At 43.2% G+C, this 24262-nt stretch overlaps 1 protein-coding gene across 3 annotated transcripts in view; it reads left to right on the forward strand.

The window, feature by feature from the left end:
• Positions 1–21979, forward strand: part of FGGY (FGGY carbohydrate kinase domain containing) — a 150114-nt gene extending 128135 nt beyond the window's left edge. For all 3 annotated transcript variants that reach the window (XM_050900809.1, XM_050900810.1, XM_050900811.1), the window contains 2 exons: positions 20707–20768; positions 21738–21979. In XM_050900809.1, coding sequence (XP_050756766.1) covers positions 20707–20768; positions 21738–21819 — 144 coding nt within the window. In that variant the 3' untranslated portion in view covers positions 21820–21979. The remainder of the gene's footprint in view (positions 1–20706; positions 20769–21737) is intronic.
• The last annotated feature ends 2283 nt before the right edge of the window (positions 21980–24262 follow it).

Here is a 24262-nt window from a genome sequence, read left to right on the forward strand (position 1 = left end):
TGAGGACTGTTTGCTTTACTAACTTTAACATTTCCACATTGCTATGCTGTTGAAGTGCAGATACACAAATCTCCTTGGAGTGCCCAAGGTCCTTTTATGAGGAGCAGAGCTGCCATCATTTGATATCATCCTGCTGGCTGCCTTTTCTATTGGAGTTGAGAGAAATAACTCTGTCGCTGTTAAGTGTTCTTGGTGGAGTGCAACGTCTAATGCTATATGTTGTCATACATTTGATGTATTAACAGCTCAGTACATGCTGTACGGTAGTGTTTGGTTCATTGTCACCTTAGATGATTTGTAGTCGGTTTATATCACTTGAAATTATTACAGGTAAAAACTTGTCTAAGAAAATGTCAAAGTTTGTTGTAGCAGGTCATATAGCCATTGAAATGATGGATGATCTTAGTCCATAATCATAATGCAAAATTCTCAGTTAATGTAAATCAGTATTGCTCCAGGATTTCAGAGGAGCGACACCAGTTTACTCCAGTGCCCTGATCCAATCAAGCGCTTAGGTACATCATCTAACTTTCAAGTAGGCGAGAAGCTCAGTTGAAGATAAGCAGGACTGCCCGTGTGCTGAAGTACTTTACTGGATCAGAGCCCAAACAGGAATCTGACACACAGTTCGCTGGTAGACAACACATCTTGAAATGATAAAGGCTATTAGAACTCTTGCAATTGGTTCATATTATTACCCATTCAGAACCAAGTTGTGGATGCTATAGGTAATAGGATACAAAGGTGGTGTCTTTTGTTAAGTGCTGTCCTTTTGTGGAAACCTAGCATGCTCCATTTTAAATGTCATCCAGTACACAAATGCTCAGATTTGGAATTTCTCAGTAACTCTTTAATGACAAGGAAAGGCAGCTGCAGTAAGTGAGTGTAATATATTGGCTATAACAGAACTACCCATTTACATTAGCTGAGTATTTGGCACAGAAGTACTAACGTTGGAGGCAACAATCTCAGAAATCCAGTACTTAAAGATATGGCCATATTATTTTTCTAAAAGTAGGTGGTTTAATGAAATACCACACTAATGAAATGAAATGAAACATGGCCTTTTAGTTGGGCATCGGTGGAAGGAGATGGGGCACTGTGTGTTGGGATATCAGTGTGACTTACCTCTTTATTCATTCTGTCTGAGAGTGGTGATAAAGATTTTATTACTTATTTTTCACATTTATGAGGATGGACTGAAAAGGTAATAAAGACCTCTCAGATGCTCGAATGACCAAACAAATCTATTTAATCCTCTGTCTTTATGCTGAAGGTGTGGCCAGCTTTGCTCATTGGCATAGCTCCATTGACTTCACCTGAGTTCTGTATGCACATACCCGATTACCCTGTTAGAAGCAAGCATATGTATGTAAATATAATCTCTTCTGTCTGTAGGCTGAACATGTATGTTGTCATGTCTTTTAGCTTTTAATAAGCTCACATCAGCTGATATTGGCAAAGAATAAGATTTAGTGTTTTGTTAATCTGCAGAAGTTGAGACTCTTACTAAACCAATGGTGGTATTCTCATCTGTCAGTAAGCCCAAGACCTGGCAAGCAGGAGAGAATATGCTGCCTAGAATAGTTCAGGTTCTGCTGCTGCATATTTTTGTAACAAACCATGAAATGACCATGGTGGAGTTTGTCTTAGGAGATGCACAATTAGTTAATTTTTTTTCAAGCAGACTAAGACTAAGATCAACTTGTAGAATAAGTTTAATAATATCACAAGCTTACAGTTTTTCTAGCTTGCTGGCCCTGTCTTTTCTTGAGGAAAACCATAAATATGAGGAAACCATAAATGTGTCTCTACAGTAGATAGATACTTTCTTTTAAATGTACTGTGATCCATCTCCTTTCTATTTTAAGGACAGATTTTACCCACATACTCAGAGACATAGCTGAAGTCATTTGGACCTTGGACTCCCCTTCTGTCCAGGCCATTTAAGCAGGGAAAAGTGTGATAGCAATATTTTATAGGAAGGATGAGTACAAAGGAGGATACCATGGATCCTTTGTAACTGTCAGTAGCCAATAAGGTCCTTCTCAGAGCGTGTCTTGCTTAAATGATGTTCGGGATGTCAAACATGTTAAAGTCTCTCTGCCCTCACCTCTTCAGTAGCTGAGCAGAACAACCTTCAAGTTATGCACTGGAGAACTGGAAACTCAATCTGGCTACATTGTGAGATTAATTTTCCATCTGGGATTTGCACTCTTGCTATGTCAGCGCAGGGGATCAGACTGTTCTGTGGCAAAGCACAAGCATGTAGAGTCACAGTGCTAGCTGTCTGAAATGCTTGAGGTTTTTTCACAATAAATTTTTTGAAGGACATTATGATCGCTTAGTTGTGGGATTTGATGCCAGTAGTTCGTACCACCAGGACATACTTTGCCACCCTATATTTGAAGAAGTTTTGTAACTTACATGTACTATGTTGTCCTTTCTCCTAAAGATGTCTAGAGGGGTTTGTTTCTCAAAATTTGCCCTATCTGTATAGTTTAACAAGACTCTGTTTACTGTACTATGTAGGCATTTCCAATACATTTCATTTTATTGTGGTTAACCGTAAAGACATTTTTCTTTATTCCCTTTCATATAATCATGGATCTGAAATGGTAGAGGAGAGATCCCGTCACCTTTATTAGTTTTATTAGCAATGGAAGGCAGTTGCTTTATTAGCATACTGGCTTTCCTCATCCTCAGAATTGGAATCCAGTTCTCATTCTCCTTTCTTTGTTCAGCTAAGTCATAGGTTCTTGTTTCCTTGGTTTCTTAGATATAGACATATAACAATCATTCCCAACCCTTGCTTTCTTTCTTGTTCTGAAGCAACTTTTCACACCCACTGTGCTTAAACATTTCTGAGGCACAGTTTGATACTAGAAATTGGACAGTGACATGTAGAGAGAATCCATATGAAATTGCTTCATGGCTCTGTTTTGTTTTTATTGGGACAAGTGTTCACGTAATTATTAACAAGACCATAATTGTCACTCTTGAGGGAAATCTAGGCAGAAAGGCTAACCACCAAGTGGGCATGGAAAAGCAGAAGTTGCAGATTTTTGCACAAAGATACTCCTCCAGATGAGGGTTGAAAAACACTAGAAGAACATGAATAAGGAGAACCGCTGTGCCCATATCTTGCTGTGCCTTTTAAGTGCGTATAAGCAGCGAAAGTGAGTTGGATTGTCATCTTTCACAAGTGCACTTTTCAGCTAAGAATAATTTATAGGGGGTGAACTCAATGTGTAGTACTCCTAGGGGCTGCATTCACCAGAGCATTACTAATCTTCAGTACATAAATATATTTTCACCTATGTAGAGCCTGTTTGTGTGAGCACCTGCTAGAAGTTGCTGTTTTCTGCACAGCTTCCAGGTAGTCCTTTACAAGGTAGAAATTTTAGGGAGGAGTAGGGGTGTGGAAGCTCTGATGGGAGCACATTGTTTTGTCAAGGAACAGAGTAAAGTGATGTGGCAATGCACTCCTCGCTAAGCAGAGTGGAGTGGTTAGATCTCACCATGTCACTTCTTTTGGAGCTCTGGAAGCACAGGGGACCCTCCAAGGGAAAACACTCTGGAAAATAAACCAATTTCTAATCAATATTTTCTCCTCTGAAGAATCTCTCCACAACATGAGTATGTGTGGAGGGCTGTACCATCACCAAGCCCAACCTCTCCCTCCCAAAATTGTGGGGTGGAGGATGATAATGTGTCGCATTTGGAAGGTCCCTTCATTGCCCAGCCCTGTAGCTCAGAACTGAGTTAAACACCTTGGATATATTCAGCAAAATATCCCTGAGTCTAGCAGCCTTGTGTCAGACTCCTTTTGCTTTCAAAATGTCTGGTAAGACTTGATTTTTGCCTCATTTTCCCAGACTAGTGTCTTCCTACCCATTGTCATGAAATCATTAATATCTCTTAACTTTAAGTAGTTTAGGTATTGAATCCTGTATCTTTAGACTAGACTGAGGGAAGCAGTGCGCAAGTGTCTTACAGCAGATCAATTGGATACGTGTTAGCCTCCAGGCTGGAAGCCGGCACTCAGCTTAGGTGAAGGAGATGAGGAATGGCCCTAAAGATGCTAAGCTATTTGAAGCCCTTCTGATAAATGAGGTCTTTTTGTGATGAGCTATCCTCACTTTCTTGGACTGGTTGGTATAAAAGCTTTGTATATACAAGCACATTATTCATTATTTACTGGTCGTGGTTGTAATGTTGTTTAATTTTGCAATAGTCCCATCTAAGGGATGATTCTTGCATTGCATGGAAGGGAGACTAAGCAAGCTTTGCTTTTCATTTGCTTTGTATAACTTTGCCCCTGTGGAAACATTGGATAGCCAGCACATTTGCCATAAGACACAAAATGCCAAACTTGTGGCTTTCTGGACATGGAAGTTCCACTCATCCCAGAGAAGAACCAGAGGACTGGCATGGAAAGAGAATAAAAGAAACATGAGAAAGAAGATAGGTGTGGTGGAGAATGGGGCTTTTCTTTTTTGGCACTAAATCCCCGCTATCCCCACCACCTCCCTCTCCCTACTCCCACTCTGATATTGTTGATTCTTTCCTCTTGTATTCTTGCCGCCTTCTTGTTCGTGCCTCTCTCTTGTTTAATTTTTTCCACTTTTTCTTCTTTTCTCATCTGTTGATTCTTCTTCTGCTATTTCATCTTATTCCTCTTCTTTTGTTCTCTCTCTCTCCCTTTCCCTGCTCTTTCCATATTGCAGTCCCTTACCTGTGTCCTCACGTAATAAAAAGCAAAGAGGAAGGGATGGCTTGTGGCTCATTCAGTGCTGCTCCCTCAGGTCTACTCGCAAGGCTTGCAGGACTTCAGTAAAGCATTGTGGTGTATCCTGTTTTATGGGTACAGCATAGCCACACAGCACTGACTGGACTGTGCCAGTGTTCTTGGACTGGAAGAGGGAAGATTTATGATGGCATTGATCACAGTGCTAAAATAAACTGCCCTCCCTTAGCCAGAGGAGTATGAGTTTGTAAATGCCAGCGTTTTATACACAAAATGAAGGACACCAGCTAAGGAAACCAGCTGCCTAGGTTAGCTGTTCAAGATCTGAAAATGGCAAGTCTTTAAAAGCAAAGAGACAGAGAAAGTCATTTATATTAAAACAAACTCTGTCATGAGTCATTTGACTTCTTTTTCTCTTACACACATAGTTTATGTCTCAGGCCTTCTAAGGCCTGAGTAACATCTGATACTCTTTAGGCTGAGCCGGCTCTAATAGGAGTAGGTTCCTGCTTCCAGTTACAGTGTACCACTTAGAACTCTATTTAATTTGAGTCTTGTGTTTACAGGCTGTAACTATTACTTATTTGTCATTTTTATGGTAATAGAAAAGATTGTTTGCCTGTGATTCAGTCCCAGCCATGCTGTTGAATAGTTCTGTGTCCTCAGCAGGAGCAGAGAAAAAGTGGCCCGAGAGGGGCTTTTACTTTTTGCCTCATTCGTTTTTCTCATGCAGCTTCAGTCGTGCAGGTCAGCAGGCACGAGTTGGGGATGCAGGTCCCCTGTCATCCCTCCCAACTGCTACCTCAGTCTAGCAGAGCATTGCTCCACATTTCTCACACAGTTTGCATATGAGCTGCATGTGATTCTTCTTCCCTTCTACTTTAAAAGAGCCAACACCAAAGTGTACACTGTCTGAAAAATACAGCTTTGCCTTTTTTGCCATTTTTCTTTTTTTTGGTCCTCTCCCTTTCCTTCGTCTCATCCCTTCTGCTCCTGGGTTTTTGTTCAAATATTTTTACCAGGTGCTTCAGGTGCGAAAGTAGTTAATTGCAGCTAGAAAATATGAAAGGCGTATGAATTCTTCAAGTCTTGTTAACTGCTTGTGCTAAGGTCTATACAGACCTGAAAGGGGAGAGTGAAACACAGACAAAGATCCGGAAAGCTTTGTCCCACTCCAAAGCTCACAGGGAAAGTGCTCAAACACCCCAGCCAGCTGCCCTGGGCAAGGATAACCCTCAGGGCCCACTGCTAAAAGTGACTGCGCCTTAATTAAGCAGCATGACTCTTGTTCCCCCTAGTGGCTAATTACACAGGATCTGTTTCACACGAGCATTTCATTTCGCCGCCTTTGAACTTCCCTGCCTAATTTTCCTCCCATCGGCATTTTTTGCTATGTTTTGTAACTTTCTCAATTTCTCCGAATGATGGCATTTGCCATTCTTTTGATTGTGACTTCAGAAAGCAGGAAGATGTACCATGGATAGATAATACTTTATATCTGCAACACAGCAATAGGATTTGGGGTTAGAGAGGTTTTTGCGCATATTCCACCCATACATGCTGTATTTTTTTTGCAGCGTTAGCAGTAAGAGTTAAGGAAGAAGGGCTTTTCTTTGTTTATCAGCATCCCTGTTGGTCTTGTAACTCCTCAAGTATGAACAGATACGAATGTCCAGAAATGTTAGACACCTCAAATCAACAGGCTTGTTTAATGTCCTTGAGATAAGAACTGAATTGCCTGGCTTTACGGATCAAACAAATACCATGTAAAATGTAGTGTAGTATTTCTTAGTGACAAAGGGAAAAAAGCTGTATTTGCCAATGTAGTTCTTATTAGCAGCCTGGTAATGGGAGATAATGCATATATTGGGCGATACTCTGTCATCAGCAGTACTAGTGCAAATCTAACATAAACTACTCTAGTATCAAGTTCTTTTGAGTTTACCTCGGTATAAATAAAAGCAGAACTTTGCAATGAGAAAACAATATATGTTACCTAACTCGAGAGTCAGAGTACATGGGTTTTATTCCCAGCTTTGCCACTGACTCTGTCTGTGACTTTGGGCAAGTTGGTTAACTTTGTTCTTCATCCAGCTGATTTGTGAAGCAGATCTAGTGATGTTTAAGTACGTCGGAGGGTGGTTAGATAGTTATATTAAAGGTGATAGAATGAAAAGTGCAAAGAAAATCTATGATGATGCTTGTGGTGTTGCTCTGGTGGATTAAAATAAATAAGAATGGAAAGGCCGGTAGACTGACAACTCAGTTGCACATAATTGGAACATCTTTTGACTTCTGAGCAGGAGAACAAAATCTTACTTTAGAACTGCAGCCAGTTTATTGCGTGTGGTAATTTCCATTGCTATGTGTATAATACAAAAGATGGCCTAGGTAGTATGACATGAATACAACTCTGAAGTTTATATCAATTTTTAATATTCACAGCATTCATGACTTTTAAAGATTGTGTTATACATTTACAATGAAATGCACTTCATATGCAGAACTCTTGTTTTTAGAAAATAATTTGGGCAGGAATGGGAGACCACATCCTTTAAAGCACCAATTCACTCACGGTTTGTATTGGCAATTCCTTAGGAACAGCAAAGGCTAATTCAAGATCAGCATTTTCATTCCCAGGCTTGTAGCTTTAGACATCTAATGCTGTATCTAACATGTAACTGAGAGACTGGGTGCTCTTTTTGCTCAAGTATGGAGCCTTCTAAACTGCAGTCGAAGACATTTGCTGGAGACTTCTGAAAATCGGATGCTATCCTTTTTTGACTGCAGTGGGATCAGGATTAGCAGAAACAACCGATGCATCTTGCATTGCTGAGCATTTTTTGATTTGCATCTGAAACTGGTTTGTGACAGGTCAGTAACCCAATAAATGTAATGTAAAACATTCAACAGGATAAGACCTCCTTGTTAGAACTGTATCCTTTTTCTTGCATGTCTGGGTTGTATTTTTTTTTTAATTAAGTTACTGAGTTGTAGAATGGCCCACATTCCTTCTATTCCTGTAAAAATGAAATGACTGACAGCTTTTCAGTTGCACATGGTCCTACCGTTTGTTGGAAGAGGAGGAGGCAGGATGGGATCCCACCAAATTTTTGACGTATTATATATAGAGAAAAGATTGTTGAGCATGAGAAAACCGCTTCTTATCAAGCGGTTTAGCTAGATCTGTTACTGATCTGGTCTGATTTTATATAGATCTTCACAAATTATTCTAATACCAATAACTAAGCCAGAGCAGAACAATGGGTAAGTGCCTTTAGAAAAGTTGTATAGTAAAATTAAGACTTTCATCAGATAAAAGTAATTTCATTTCCCTCCCTCCATTCTAGACTTGTCACAGCCAAAGAAATACCTTTGAATAAAAACTAGCTTTTTTTTAGATTTGCTGTATTAAGCAATTTCCAAAGTACAAAATTGCTGCTAATGGAAAAGCGAAACAAATCTGGGATTTTGAGCTAGTGGAGTATTCGTGCAAGTAATTAGCCTGTACAAAAGGAGCATTCATCTTGAAATGACAGATAAGTGCTAAGGACAGGATTGAAAACTGTAAATATGTTAGCACTTTAAGCGAGAGCACAGCTTCGGCACTTGTTAGACTCATCAGCTGCTGTAAACAATATGGATCTTTGAAATGATCTCTGCTGAGATCTCAGCACATTAGATAATGATATAGTTGTTCATTTTTGCTTCTTCTGTTTTGTTTTTTCGTTCAGAAAGTACTTGCTGCAAAGAATAGGCCTGTGATGCTGCCAGCGCACACACTTATCTTTCTCCATGAGCAGACCCAGCAAGGGCTGCAGAGTCACTGTGGGGAGTAAAGAACAAGCCTGCAGAGCTGGGCTCTGCCTTTCCCGATTTATGCACGAGTGAGGAACAGTATGTGCAGCTGCCGTACAACTTTCCTCTCATGGCTGTGCCTCTACCCAAGGCTAGGAAAGGCTCTTTGAGGTCATCCAGGCTCAGTTCACAGTTAGGACGCTTCTTCAAGTATGATTTTAAAAGGCAAGCTGTTCAGGTGGTGGTAGCAGTTTCTCTTGTGTAGCTTTGCGAAGGGTTAACAGTGACTGAGCTGTAACAATGGAGGGTTTCATGTTGTGAAAACTGCGTACAATAGAAATTAATTTGAAACCAATAAATCCACTTTGCAAAGGACACTATAAAAAGCTTGCATACCACGATAACTCGCAAACACTCGCTGACCTCGCTGAGGTTCTGAGTGGTGACCTACAAGTGAAAAGCTCCATGAGCCATTTGAGTCTCTGCTATTCATCTCTTCTCTCAGCTTGCTGTCTTTAAATAAAAGGACAGATCCTTAGCAGCAGGAATTGGCTCAGTTCTTAGGATCAGCTGAATCGTGAAGCACAAAGTATTTTTTCTTCAGTTGTGTCCCACATTGGCTAGATTTCCCTCCTAAGTGTTTGATGTTAATCTAGTGATGTTATTGATTCCCATGGAATATATGAGAAACTGAGGTGCAGAAGGCTTGCATGACTTGTCCAAGATTAAAATTCAGGAGCCGATGTATCCGACTGCCCTCCCTACAGTCACAGAAGTTGTGCTGGGAAGAGCTTTCCCCCATAAGCGCTTCAGGAGCGGTGGGTTAGAAATTTCTCATTAGAGTGAGTGAAGGGGCAACGTTTGCTTGGAAATAGGAGCCACAAGGTGCAGCTCACTGGGGGCTTCTTAAAAAATGGGAAATAGGATGGGACAGCAAAGTGAAAGCAGGAATGGTGACGGGCTGGGTGTTGTAAGGTGAGAACATCCCTCTGGAGGGATTCGGTGCTGTTCGCCTTTCTCGAAGATAAAAAGGACAGCTTATAAACAAGCTCACCAACCCTCCCACCTAGCCAAAATTTGGGGGTTGGACGGTGGAGACTGTCTAGTGTGGTCTTCTCTGCCACATCTCAGCTTTGAAGATAACCCCTAGGGCAGGATGGTGCTGTAGTAGATCTCAGGCTGTGAGCCAGCCAAGCTCTGCTACCACTTGGTGACTCACTCCCATGCTAACTGCACTTTTAATTCTAACTGGTGTGTTTTCAGACAGAACCAGCTATTGTTTTGGGCACAGTCAATTATAAAATGTGCTCTTTCTCTGTTTGCCAAATGAATACAAATGCTTTCATAGAAGATCTCCTGAGGAAAAAGGTGCCTCAGATACCTTTAAAAATTCCTGCTGCAGTGCTGGGTGGCAGGTTTAGATTTGCTCATTAAAAGAGGTTATGTAATATTCCTGCAATCAAAGGCTCTTTTATGGCTCTGGGGCAGGTGGGGATTCATGGCCCTTGGTTTTGGTTTTGTATAGAAAAATGTCAGGCCTGACAGATAGCTAGAGTAGTGATGGGGGTAACTTTTGACATTTACCAACAAGACTAGTTTCTTCCCAATGAATTTGTGTAAGTTGGTGCCTACAGGTTTTTCTATGCAATAAATGTAATTGCAATACATGGAGAGGTTGTGTGTATAAAGAGGTTCCTACTTACAGAGAAGTTCTTATGCTAAAGAGAACTGTATTTACCGTTGCCCGATGGTCTCCACGAGATACAAACCAAACTTTTTAGGAGCAAGGGGAGCAGAGCACGTATTCTGATGTGACTATAACAAGTTTCCTCATATAAATCTCTCCGAATTCTGTGCCCACAGGAATCCCACAGTTCAGGCTGAGGTTCTCCCTTGCTGCTGTTAGAGCACATTTGGCCACAGACTGGCTGTCCCATCTGTCAGACCAGGCTTCCCAGGTATTTAGGGAGTCAAGAGCTTTCTAAAATTTCATAGCAATATGTATCCAGCATAAAAGTGCTTTTTCGGAACAGCACCCTTCTTAAAGGACAGCGTTAATGGCAGAAGAGTAAATGAGAGCAGTAGCTTCTCATCCCTGGCTGCCTCTGATTTTCAGACCTAGAGAAGAGAGGGTGCCTCCGTTTTTAACAAAATGGAACAATATCATCAGCTGATCAGTGTGCCTTGCTTCAGCTCTCACTCAGTTTAGTCACTTGTAGCCTCTAATTTGGGAAAGAAAAATACTTTCTGGAACAGTGTGCTAGGAAAGGTTGCTAACTCCTTGTCCGTAGCAATCATGGCAAGGAAACCAAATGCCCTCTGCCATAGGCAGCTATCTTCTCTGTACTGTGCTTCACGAGGAGAAATGGCTATGCAGTCCAGTTCTAAACTCTTAACAGATTTCTCATTTCTTCTACATTTTACTCTCTGCCCGCCGCACGTTGGATAGGTATAAAACATAAGTTTTCTCTTAAGTGATATTTTAATTTTTTGTTGGAGATAGGATGTCTGTAAGGTTACCAGAAATGTTCTCTTCATATTTTAATGCAGTTTTACTCTCTGTTTTAACATCTCAACCTTCTACTGGTTTACAGTAGTGAAAGATTTTTTTTTTTTTTTAAAGGTCTCTTGTTTTTTATGAGCCCCTGTCCAGGGTAATTTCCCAAATGCAGTCCAGATTGGGTAAAATGTAAGCATAATTCTGAGGTCTGGGGTTTTTTATAGTAAACCACACATCAGATTAACTAGATAAAAAATAATCCCAAATCAAAACTCACAGCAGGGATTTCCCTCATTAACCTCAGGTAGACACTGGAGCATGGCGAAGAATATATTTGAAGGATGAGGGGAGAAGGAAAGTCTCCTCAGCCAGTATTGGAAATAGGGAAAAAATAATTAGATGGAGAAGAGTGAAACGTTGCAAATAGTTTCATTTTCTTGATGGAGTAACCCTAAAGCAAAGTGTAGGCAGAAGTTGTTTTTATGACAAAATCCCAGCTAGATACCCCAAAAATGCTAAAACCCACCGAGTGGGGAAATGAACAGAGAGACGTGTGCAGATTAATTAGATCGAAAAAATGTTTTGACAGCATAAGTGAACATATGGAAAGAATTGAGAGAACCCAATCCAGTTCCCCATGTGTAAATGATGCCTTAGCCATAGCTCATAAAGCAAATACAGATGCAAAAAAAAAAGGAAAAAAAAAAAAAACCCTTTCCTATCCCCTCCCCCCAGTAAACCCCAATCCATTGCCAGATGGCAAATAAAAGTTTAAACTCAATGACTAAATGCAAGGAAAGCTGTATGTTCAGCGTGAACGTGAAAAGAAATCAACTGAATAAATCTGAATTTTGCACCTTAAAGGAAGTGGCGCAGTTCAACTAAATATTGTGTCAAGTACACAGCCGAGTGTCAGGATATCCTGTGCGGATGCTTGTTCTTCAGCGTCTCTGTTTTACCCTCCCCTGTCCAAATGACTCCTTCTGCTTTTTGTCCAGCTCATTTCTTCTGTTGTGCAAGTTAGTGTGGACTCACACACCTGCCTTGCCTGCCCCAAAGGTTTTACCATCTAAAACTGAGAGTAAAAGAATTAGGACAGATACTGCAAGCAGAGGGTGCGAAGGGAGCCAGAGAAGCAAAATAACTTGTTCCAGGTTGTGCAGAGGAGCAGCGCTCCCAGGCTTAGTTTACTCCATCACCAGCAGCAGTGAGTAGGGAGAGGGCTGATGTAGCTTAGAGCCGTAGTGCAGTGCCCTGCATCGGGATCTGATGTAGGAATCTGCTCTCTTGACTTCCAGGTGAGCTTGCTTGCTGTTAAACAGAGCTGCCTGTCAGCATAACGTTTCCAAGCCTAAAAAGTGGGTTAAATCAATATATTTCCATGTGGTTTATATGGACAAACCTTCTTAGTCTATTGTAGCAGCGATGCTGTGTGTGGTTAACAAATTTATTCCACCTCAGAAGGGGGTGAGGGAAATGTACTGTCTGTGCCAGTTGGTGCTGCAGGCAGGGAGCCTCCCCTTTGGTAACGAAGGTGCCAGCCGTGGCATCGCCACCCACGGTGTGGGACTGGTGAGGAGGCAGAGTGGGCCCCAGGCTGGGGAAACCAGACCTCTGTGCTGCTGTGATTGCATCTTATCAGTATCTGTGCTAGCCGTATTAAAGCTATCTTGGATCTTCATACACAGACATTGTAAAGTGGCCATACGCTTCATGAATAAGCTATACAAGCTCATGTCAGGGTAAGTGCGGCTAAACCGTGCCCCAGCTCTGGTGCAGACTGCTTAGATGTTGCCCACAGACTGTTGATTCATGGCAGCCAGTGCCAGCAATCTGTGAAACTCAAACAGGAGCTAAACACTTGGGCTCTTTCCATTGCCCGGGTAAGCTGAAACCCCTGCTAAGCTGTCAAGTTTGCATCCAAGCAGCTTTGGGCACTAAGAGGTGCCAGCAGTGGAGCCCTCACAAAGCAAACTGCTTAATTATTTGATAGTCAAAGGCAACTTGGGGGAGTGCAGAGTCAAATCAACAACAAACCAACCTATATTTAGTAGCAGTGTGGCTGGAGCTTAGACCCAAACATAGTTTCCAGCTGATAGATGATGTGGCAATCATAGCTGACCCTCATCCCATTCTAAATTTGGTCTGCGGAATAAGTAATTAATATCATCGCTAGCATGACAAGCCACCCTTTACAGCAGCTGCATTGCCACTGCTGCTCCTCTTATGGCTTTGTCTGTCGGCTGGCCAGCCTGGCTGAAGTACAAGTTCTGTGTGACACTGAGCTACGGTGGCCACAGTCTGTCTGATGCTCAGTGTAGTTACTGAAGCAGAGTAAAAGTATGTGCTCTGGAGGTAGAAGTGGTACCGTGGCCTTATCTGCACTTGTCTCTACTGTTACGTGATCTCTTTTCCATTTTTTCTTGTCTCTGATACTAAGGAGTGAAAGCCATGTTCCTATGGTACAGGACAGGTCGAGTGATACGTACTTTAATGAGGCGTGGAGGGCTGCAGTAGGACTGAGAGCTCCGTGCACCACCCACAGTACAAAATTAGGGACAAACCTAGAGTTTACAAACTCTGTGTACAAGCCAAACCAAACCTGGGGGAAAACAATGGGCGCAGCCTATTTCAGGGAGAGGTAACTGAAAATTAAAAGAGTAAATTACATGTCCCAAATAACTCGGGGAATCTGTTGCAAACTTTCTGAATCCTGATGCAGTGCTTGAACGAGAAAACTACCTTGTCTCAGTACTGAGGATCCATCCAATCGGCCTCTGTCAACTGAAGTTGGATGGTTTAGGGGTAGAATAATGCTGGGCTTCTTCTAAGCTACCTGCTCTGTTCCCCTCCACCACTGTAACAGTCTTCAACAAACAAATGCAGAAAATAATCCTCTAAGATGGGCCAGTGCTGTTATTGAATGTATGGATAGTGAGATTCAAAAGGCCAGTGACTTTTCCTGGAAGACAGACTTGAACTCAAGTCCTGAGCTGGTGTCCTGCTTACTGGACCTCCATCCTTCCGCCCTCTTCTCCCTCCTTCTCTGTAGTCTCACTTACAGACACAGACAGGCAGAAACACTCTCTCTCTCTCTGCGGTTTGATACGAACACAGAAATCTATGTTGGAACAGAGCAAAAGGAAAATACAAGCTTGTGTGAAATTTTCCACCTTTTCACTAAATGAATGAAAGCCAAATTTTCACACTTTGGTCTTAGGTGTGAAATTTTTGCTCAGCTCTAATATTTATCCATAATGTGTTTTAAAACTTGGCTCACTCCATTCAGAATACCACAGAGAATTGAGTTTCAGATTTTGGGCTTTGTGCATGCTGCCAAGATCTGCCCCTATAACTCAAACAGATTTAAGGGGGGAAAAAAACCCACTAGAAAAATATTGTATATGGTCCATCACATGCTTTCTTCATGCAGTCATATACCACTAAAAAGTAATGTTCTGCTAGGGCTCTGTTACATAAATACATTCATGTAACTCCCGTAAGCATAGATAAGATGAATTTTGCATCTCCAGGCTATTGAGTAAGCAATCCCTAAATAAAAGCCTGTAAGAAAATAGCAGCCTTGCTTACAATTCTTAGAAAAATTTAAAAGTATTTCTTGAACATCAGCATTTCAAGAAATCTATTTATTCCCCTCAAATCCAAATATATCTGTGACTGGGCTTCTTAAAATGATGCTAGTTAGCATCTGTTAGTCTCAGCTTATGTGTGTGGAATAGAGGTGAGTGAGAGAGGTTCTTCACTGTTGAAGAACAGTAGAAATTATTACATATGACATTTACTGTATTTGCTATGAGGACTTAGAAGTGTAAAGAAAGTCAGTCTGTTAGTTTGAAGGTACTTACACCTGCTGAATTCTGCAAATCAGAACAAATCTGGTGGGGAAGAATGTTCCTACATTTCAGTCTGTTGTGAATGGGGCAACTTTTAAATTATTTTCCTCTGATGCTGGATCTGTGACAGTAGAGCTGTTCAAAAACACCAGAGAGTCGAGACTGGCCTGAGTGGGAGTCTGGGTAATGTTTTCAGGGTAACAGAGGCAAAAATCATGTTTCAAAGCTCTGTGTGGTTCAGAAATTGAGACTGACCTTCCATGCGTACACTCGTGTCGTTCTCAGGAATATGTGAACAAGCACGTTTGCTGGTACAGATTTCTCACCACGTTTGGCTGTAAGAATGGCAGCATTTGATCACTTGGCTTGTATTGGCACAATAAAAATGAATATAATTTCCTCCTTTTGCATAAGTACTAAGATAGGGTGAATTAACAACTTCAGCTTGGGAAGAAGAAGAGTAAGCCATGCATCTCATTCCAGCTTGTTCTGAGATTCCTGAATTAGTTATAAGTTACAATCCAAAACTGGTTTACAGCAGAGTTATTTTTCATCCTTCCCATCATGCGTAGGCCAGTCATTCTTGGGGCGACAGAACCACGGCTGTCACTGGACAAGCCATAAATCAGCAGCGTTCACAGAGAAACTTGCTTAATTTGCATCTGAGTACCCCTCTTGGTTTTCGTACTAAGGATCCTTCCTCCAAGTAGCTGGCACACTCTCGCCGTAACGAGCATGGTATACCCGCACAATTTGGTGAGCTTTGCTGTATGCTTTTGTATGCGCAGGCCAAATGCTTTCAGCCACTGAAATTGTACAGTAAAACTTTAGACGATATGTGGTTGTTTTCACTGTTAATAACTACGCTAGGTGAAAGTCCAAACATTTCTTGGGATTATCGAAATGAGTAAGTGGGGAGAACACAGCTGGGAGATGCCATTTGTGCTCGAATGCCTCATCCGTTTAACTGGATACAATTTTTAAAGTACCCAAATAAAGCAAAAGCCCAAATTCTTAAGGGGACTGATGTTCCCAGCTCATAAATTTCAATGGAATTTTGTTACTTGACTTCCTTACCTAAGGCTGACGTCCCTAAATCTGATTTCTCATTTGATGTGTGCTTTTAAGGGCTTACATCCCATTAATTTTCAGTAGTATTCAGCCACCTAAGTCCTTGAGTCACTACTGAAAATCAGACTTAGGGACTATTCACAAGTGGGCTCATCTTCCTTGACTCCCTCTGTAGTCCCAAGGGGAGATGGGCTCCTCTTGTGGGATGTGCAGGATCATGCTGGGTGGCTCTGAGACAGCCCTGGCAGGAGCCCATTGGCTAGGGAATCAGAGAAGACTGGTCTCCCAGTCTAAAGCTAGCCCTTGTAAGCACCTCCGGTGGGCTCCTGGTGCCAGGCTGACATGCTTTTCCTGGTGCCTCCTGGCGTGACAGAGTAGCTTGCTGCACTGCGGCTGCCACACCGTGTTAAAAACCTTTTCCTTTCCATTATTGGAGGGACAACGGTTGAAATTTTCAGCTTTTATATGCTGTGTCAAAATAGGGTTTCCCTAGGAGATGGGGTTTTCCCTGGGTTCCAAACAGGGTTTCCCTGGGAGATGATCTGCCTGTTGAGGCTACCCTGGTGTCTTAAACTTATCCCCTGCCCCAGATCACGCTGAAGAACAGAATTCAGCCACCAGTACCGAATGAATCTGAATGACTACTGACCTTCCCAGCTGGGTCGCCCTTCCAGCAGCAAAATGGCACCTTGTTCTGAAATCTTGGTGGGCCTTGGAGAAGTTGGTTCCCTGGGCCTGTGCTCCTTCTGTCCCGGGCAGGGTAACCCCGTTTGACTAAGTCTCTCCATGGTAAGCAGAGTGTTTACTGGCTTGTATCTGTCTCAGCTTTGACACTCTAACAAAAGGTTAGAAATCATGAATGCATCCCTTTATTTCTGCTCCACAGTGCCTCTCTTTTTTTCTGTGTAAACCCTTCACTTGCCTCTTGCCCAGCCTTTAGAAATGATGATCAAATGCGAACTTTCAGCGTTTATTTATAGCATAGCCTTTATGGAAAGAGAGAAAAGAAATGATTAAAAAGCAATTTTACAAAATATTTTGTTTTAAGAGAATTCATTGTGTTTAAATCACTGTATTCATTGTACTGTCTAGACTGGCAAACAAAGAAGATAGAGCGTCATTGAAATTAAGATTGTGAAATTCCTGGTGACTGGAGTTATGGATTTGGATGTCAACCCTCAAACAAACTATTTCTGAACAGCAGTATTATCACTTTGCTATATTTAAGGCTTTGTTGGAGACAGAACAGTGCACAAGGTTGATCTGATTCTGTAATGCAATTCTAATGTTCCTTTGTTTCCGATTTCATTATAAATTCATATTTTCAATGTTCTGTTCCTCTTTGTCCCCAGAAAATTGTTGCAAAGACTCTCCTCTGGGAGTAAAGTTTTTGTTCAAACTAACAATGACCAAACTGACTTTAAAAAACAAAAAAATCACACAAATGCAAATTAAGAGAGGGAATTCATTTAGGATATTTTGAGCAACATAGAATGAGTGAGTTGCTGAAAATTGCTGGCTGTGTATTTTTTTAACATGTTATTCCATATTACTGTGGTAGTTGCTGTGAGATCTTAATGCTGTGGATTCTGAAAGACAGACCTATGTATTTTCAGTAGATTTAAAAACACAAAAGTATTTTCGCTGATAAACTGGAAAGACTGCTTTGGCATCTTCCTCTTCAGCTAAAGGTGGATAGGTGGGTGAACCAGCAGCAGAAGATAAGCAGCAGCCAGGCCCTATTCCCTAGTTTAGATCAGGCCTTGCGGGACCAGTTTTACTTTGGGGACCTCTCTAGCCTGTCCTGCTCCCGGCCCCATGGGAGCAGTGGCACCCTCTCCGGCTGCCTGACAGAGGATGGGGTCTCTGTGCCAGGGGTTTCAGGTTTGGGGAGACCTCTTCCTCAGCCTCGTGGAGACTCGGTTTCACCCTTTGAAGACCACCGCTGCAAAGCGCTTGGTCTGAAAGCTGGAGTGTCGCAGGTGCCCCGTGTGGTCTTGGGCCCCAGCAGGGTGGCGGAGGCAGTGGTGGGGAGCGAGGGGACGTGCGGGAGGGAGCCCGAGCCCGAGCCCGGGCCGGGGCTGCAGCGGCCGGCGGGACAGCCGTGCCGACCAAGGCTGCCCTCACACCTTCACGCCTGGTGGAGTCGGTGCTGGTGTCTGTTCTCTTTTGAACCAGCCTGAGGAGACCTGGAGTTAGATGAGTAACAGCGTAAAAATAAAACCTGTCTGAAGATATGTTTATCTCAAAAGGCTGGCTTATTTCCCGAAGAAGCAGTAATGCATTTTTCAGCACTGGAAGTGGTAAGAGGCCCCAGAGTAAGGCAGAACATGAGTGTGTAGAGTACTTACGGCAGAAGCAGAATGTGTCCTGGGAACGGCGCCGTTTGTGTCCTGTTCTCTTAACGCCGCCCAGAACGGGGCAGCAGCAGGCAGGCCCTGGGTGTGCACGGAGGGGGTGAAAGGCAAAGTTTGGCCCTCCCTTTCATTTTTTTTTTGCACCTGTGAAAAAAAGTGGATTTGTCTGAGACGTTTAGACCCTGTAGATGTCTTGGTTTTATTTTCGTGCAGTATCTCCAGGGCAATTCAAAAGGAGGTGTAAAGCAGGGAGCGGAAAGCAAGGTGACTTGCTTTCCATTAGTGAGAGTGCTTCAAGGGGCTTTTCCTTTGCCTTATGTTTTCTGTAAGACACAACGCTATCTGGAAAAGCAGCACTGATTGTAACAGAGGGAATTGTCTTTGAGGGTTTTTTTTCTGTGTGTTTATTCACTTTTTGGGGTAGCCTCTAAATCCAGCTGGCCATGTAAGGGAGTTGTAAAAGATAGACTATTGTAAACAGGAACAATGCTTGAGCTAGTCTCACCTGTTAAAGAACAGGGAATAAAATGCCCGTTTCTCTTACTGGGAAAGATTTCAACCTTTCCATGCCAGTATTTTCATCTGGCTGGTGTGCGGAGTCTCTGTGCCAGCAGGCTCACATGTCCCAGAAAAAAGAACACACTATCTCACTGGGAGTGTTATTTCAAGGGTGTTTCTTGGGGAATCAAAGTACAATCAACTTCTGCACATACGAGAGAGTATGGGCATATGAGTGCACAGAAATACTCCCTGGTGTTTTGTCAGAAGCTCTAGCAGAGTAAAATCCTGACTGCACCATCACTGGCAGTGCTTTTTACTTTGGTAGAGCCACGATTTCATCCAGTATTAACCCCCTGAAGTTGACAGATGTAGAAAGTAGGCGTTCCACATTCTAGTAGCACATTTGGACTGGCAGTATAAAAGGACGTGTTGATGCTGAAGGATGAAGCAAACACAGCCAGAACGTGCCAGGTAATGCTGCGGGTTCAGCCAGCCAGGCAGGCTGGGGGCTGCCTGCTGCTCTGGCACACGGGCGGCATCCCAGGCACTTTGTGCCTAGCTGAGCAAACGTCTGCAGTGCGTGGGAGAAGGAGTACCTGCTGGCTTCATGGGCAGCCCACTTACATCCGGGCATTTAGGTCACGATCATGTTTCTTTAACACAGAGGAAATGGGAAACCAGAAGATGGAAGGTCTGCTGGTCATCTTGCTAATCCTCAGAGCCTCCCTGCTTGTCCTGGGCTGGTGAAACTGTGCTTACATTGCTCATCTACGTTGTAAAGTTCTAGGAGATCCTCAGCTGTAAAATGCTGGATTAGTGGAAAGCAAAGATTTTACTACAGCAGATATTACAGCCTGTAAAATCATCCAACCCTTTTAAAAATCTAGCCATAGTAGCTGACTAGATGGCTTCCAGCAGCAGCACAGGCTGACTGTTCTCCAGGGGTCATTCTGATACTCTCCCAGTGCTGTGCTTTAGGCACTAACAGTAGAACAGATTTAGGGTCCTGCGCAGAAACTACGAACACTGATAGAGGTTTAGTCAGACGCCGATTCTTGAATCCTGATCTTTTATGTTTAACACTGTTCCATCTGAAAGCTGTTGCTTTAATGCTCCTTGTGAAATAACTTCCACTGAAAATAGCCTGTGCCTGCTGCCTCCACCCGTGCCTGAGAGCTTGGTCCTCTATCAACATCGGTGATTAGTGTCTCATGCCAGCGGGATTGCTCAGGAGAATCCACAGAAAATCAGAATCTCACAGAGATCAGGAAAGGAACCAAACTGTTCAGTCCTCTCCCTTCCACACGTGACTCTGTCCCAGAGACTCCTTCTGCAGGGGATTCTGCGAGATCCCTTCATCTGACGTCGTTTTGGCCAAAAGCAGAGTAGGATCAAAGTCTCTTACACCTTTATACTGGAATGTGAGGGCAGCTGCGGGCTCCATAACAGAACTTTGCAAGTTACCTTTAGCTTCTGGAGCACACTGGAGTCCTCCCTTGCTGCAGGGAATTGATGCTTTAAGAATGTGATTAAGGGATTTCATGTACAGTATCATTTTATTTGAGAAATCTCCCCTCCGGGGATGCAGTGTTTAACATTTCCTTTGGTTAGTGTAAATAATAAAAGATAAGTCTGTTCTGCCTCGGACTCCCAGTAAGAAAGAGGAACAGATTTTGGTTTACTGAGGGGTCTGCAGTACTTTGTTCTCATGACTACTATATAATGGGATTGAACATATTTTATGCCATCTGGCCTGTTCAGCCGAAACAAAATACATCAGTAATGTTCCGATTGGTTTTGAAACATCTTGTTCTTGTCAAAAAGTATTTTAAATCAAAACAGGCTTTTCCAGTTTGTGTTTTTGTCTTTTACTAGGAGGCCATGGCGAAAATGGGGAAAATTGGGAGAGTCGTGCAGCCTAACCATGAGCACAAAAGGTAATCCTGACTTTTGTGTGTTCCTCTGTGAGAATTTACTGAAAATGAAGTTAAGGTCTGGCTCTTTATAGCCCTGCTTGAATGCAGTAGTATTTGTGATCCCGATTTTTTAAGGATCATATGGGCCTCCAAGCCTGTAACCTTGCTGGCAGCGGGATGCGCGCACCGTAGCCTGGAAGTGCCTGCCCTTGCCCACGCCTTTCCCCGGCCAGCAGTCGCCGCCAGCAGCGGAGCGATGCGACGGAACGGTTCCGAAGCCGCCGGGAGGTTAAAGCCACCTCGGCGGCATTTGCCAAGTCACTGCAATTCCCGAGCCGCTCAGACCTTTGCATAATTTCACGTCTGCTTCGCCAACGAGCTGTATAATCCCTGAACGCACCGGCGGGCGGGGGCGGAGGCGGCGGCCCGGTACCCCCGGGCGCTGCGGGGCCGCTCCCGCCCGCGGCTGCTCTCCCCCCCCCGCCCACGGCGGCGGCGGACGGCGGGGCGCGGGCGCCCCCTGGCGGCGGCGGGCGGCCCCGGGCGGGGAGGGTGGCGGGGGGGGGCGGACACACACACGACCGCGGTCCGGCATCAACGGGCGCTCCAGAAAGCGGGGCGGCGGCGGGGGGGGGGAGCGGAAGGGCTGGGGAGCCGTGAGCTCTCCTTTGCACAGCCTTGGGGCTCTGCCAGCGGGTGTGGAGGGGTAGAAGAGCAGCGGAGCCCCGGTGCCTACCCACGGCGGAGGAAAAACTGTCTGAAAATCAAAGCTGGCTACAGGGTAAACGAAAGGTGTAATTATAACTTGAAGTCACTTGTTTGGGTGGAAACTGCGCTCCGGCGGCGTACAGGACTCTGAGCCTGGTAAAAGTTGTAATTAGGAAAGAGTCAAAGCTTCTTTGATGCTAAGTGAAGGAAGTAAACGTGTATATTACAGGGGATTTAAATCTTAAAATCTCAGGCTTTGTTGAAATTAACTTTCTTATACAGATTTTATGACAAGAAATATGAAGTATTTTTGAAACTTGTGGAACATCAAAGAGAGTATCGCTCCATCATGAACGGCTTCTAAGCCAGAGTCACGTAATCTGGGAACAGCAGGGATAACGAATTTCCAGATACTTATGATGCGGGTAATTTCTTCTTACTGTACTGTCTATGGTAAAAATATACTTTTATCATTTAAAGTGTACATTTTAATTTTTAATGAGAAATAAAATGCATTCACTTCACCCCGAAGCACTGGGTATTTTCTGTCAATAATCCCTGCACCCCAGGGACAAGGAATAATCATTTGCTCCAGTCAAGAGAAGACAAGACAACCAGCTGCGGATGCCCCAGTGCCGGTATTTAGACTGGCCGCAGCACAGGGAACAACATAACTGACTCGGATGGACATGAATCGCTGCCCTTTGCCATGTTTTTCACAGGTAACTACACCCGGCATCGCACACGGTCCTTTGAATTTTACTATCTGCTACAGCTAAGACCCAAACATGATCTCCATTGGAAAGTTCTGTTTGGTTGGGTTTTTTTTTAACTGTGATTATAGTACTTCTTTGGTGGCTGATATTTGAGAGTCACTTTTGCAGCTGTGCAGTCTTTTCCCCTCTGTTCTGTTTCCTGCTCTCTTTTTTCTGTCTCCGTTCTTGCAGCGCAGTCGTTTTGCTATCAATAATTTGTGCCATTTTGTCTTTTGCAAGTAACTCGCCCTGAGTGCGCGTTAATCGCTGTGCAGATGTGAAACGGCCCGCTGTTGACATTGAAAGACCAGGCTGAGCAGACGCAGTTGCTGCAAATACGTTCCTAATGCAGGTGCATTCCTTCCATCCTGCCAGCTGCCTCGCGGGGACTCAGCCCTGAAACAGCCCGGCTCTCCCTGTCCGTTCTCATCACGTTGCTTCAGCCAGACCCAGCTCAGAGCATGTGCGTCTACACAGCCAGCCAGCTGCAGAGCTGAACTCAGTGACAGCAGGTACAGGGAACGCAAAGGGGGGGAGAAAGAGACAGAGAGAGAGGGTTTTCCTTCCTTAGGCTTGCGTTTGTCAATGCTCAGAAACCTTCCTGGCTGCCTGCTGGCCAAATCCAGTCAACAAAAGGCTTTCAGTTGTTCCCAGCGGATTTTGAAGGCTGCCCTGGATAGTTAGTCCTACAAGGTACTGCCAGGCTTAAGACGACAGGTCGTGGTATAACTGGGCTGTGGAAGGAGAGAGTTTGGATACTCTGGCTGTATACAGCAAAAATGTTTCACCTCTGACAGTACAAATTGTTTTGGTCTTGCAAGATCCAAACACTGCCGGTGCCTTCAGTGAAATTCTCTCAGAAATTCATTCTTTCTCTGCCGTTTGTCTGATCTTCTTAATAAAAGATACTATTCTGTTTAAAAAGCAAAACCAGGGTCCCCAGCTGGGGGAGGAGGATAAGGAGAGGATTAAGAAGCAAGGGGTGACAGAACAGAAGAGCATATTCAGATCAACTACAACTCTGTTACACGTCACTTATGAGAACCCTTCTTTTCTTCGGACTGCGAACTGCCACCCTCTTGGTGAGCCTGTATCATGCAAGAGAAACAACCTATAGTCCCTTTGCACGGAGTCAGTATTCATATAGAGGGATTCCATCTTTATACACTTAGCTTGATAGAAATTCCATTCTTCAGTATTGGCATAGGCCGTAATTCCCAGTTAAATGCAAACAGAAGTTACACAATAACAAAATTACACTTAGAGAACTTGGAAAATAATAGTTTCTGCGTTTTTTTATGTTAGTAGTCAGCACTCAAAAACATCTGGTAATTTTTTTAAAGAAACAATGCACTTCCTGCCTTGTAGTTCATGGAAAAGCAATTGTTGCCATTTCCAAAGTCCCCATTGTTAAGAGAAACAGCTTTACAAGTTCAGGGACATAATTAAGGACAATGAAAGTTGATGGGAATAAAATGAAGAAACATCATAACAAAAAGAGTACAACAAGCAAGAAAACGACTGCAACATAATGGTATATCATAACTTACAATTCAAGGGCACAGTAAAATATGTCAGCTGAAAATACGTAGAAGGAGAAAACAGTTGGAGACCAGTGTATTGTGAACGATAAATATTCATAAATTTTAATATATCTCTTTTAATATACAATTCATATGTAAAAATGAAGTCCACTGACTCCAAATACATAGCAAATGTACAGACTATACAGAGACAGATGTGTAGGGTTGTCTGGCACTGTAGCAGCATTTTTAACTCTTTGCAGCTCAACACAAACAGACACACACCACACACACCCCAACTTCGGCAAACTTGCCATAAACTTCCTGCTCTTTATATCATCATCATAACATTGGCCTTGATCTCTCTGGCTGAACTGGTACCCAGACTTACAAGGAAATCACAAGGAGCACATGAAGTCTAGAAAGGAAACAAACAGTCTTGCTGACTTTGTTAAAGCTTAGATGCGCGGAGTTCAAGGAAGCTAGGTACCTTGCATAGGCTTACATGAAAGAGTTACACAGAGATTTG

This window comes from Gymnogyps californianus, chromosome 8 (assembly GCF_018139145.2).
Source record: "Gymnogyps californianus isolate 813 chromosome 8, ASM1813914v2, whole genome shotgun sequence".
In the NCBI taxonomy this organism is placed as follows: Eukaryota; Metazoa; Chordata; class Aves; order Accipitriformes; family Cathartidae; genus Gymnogyps; species Gymnogyps californianus.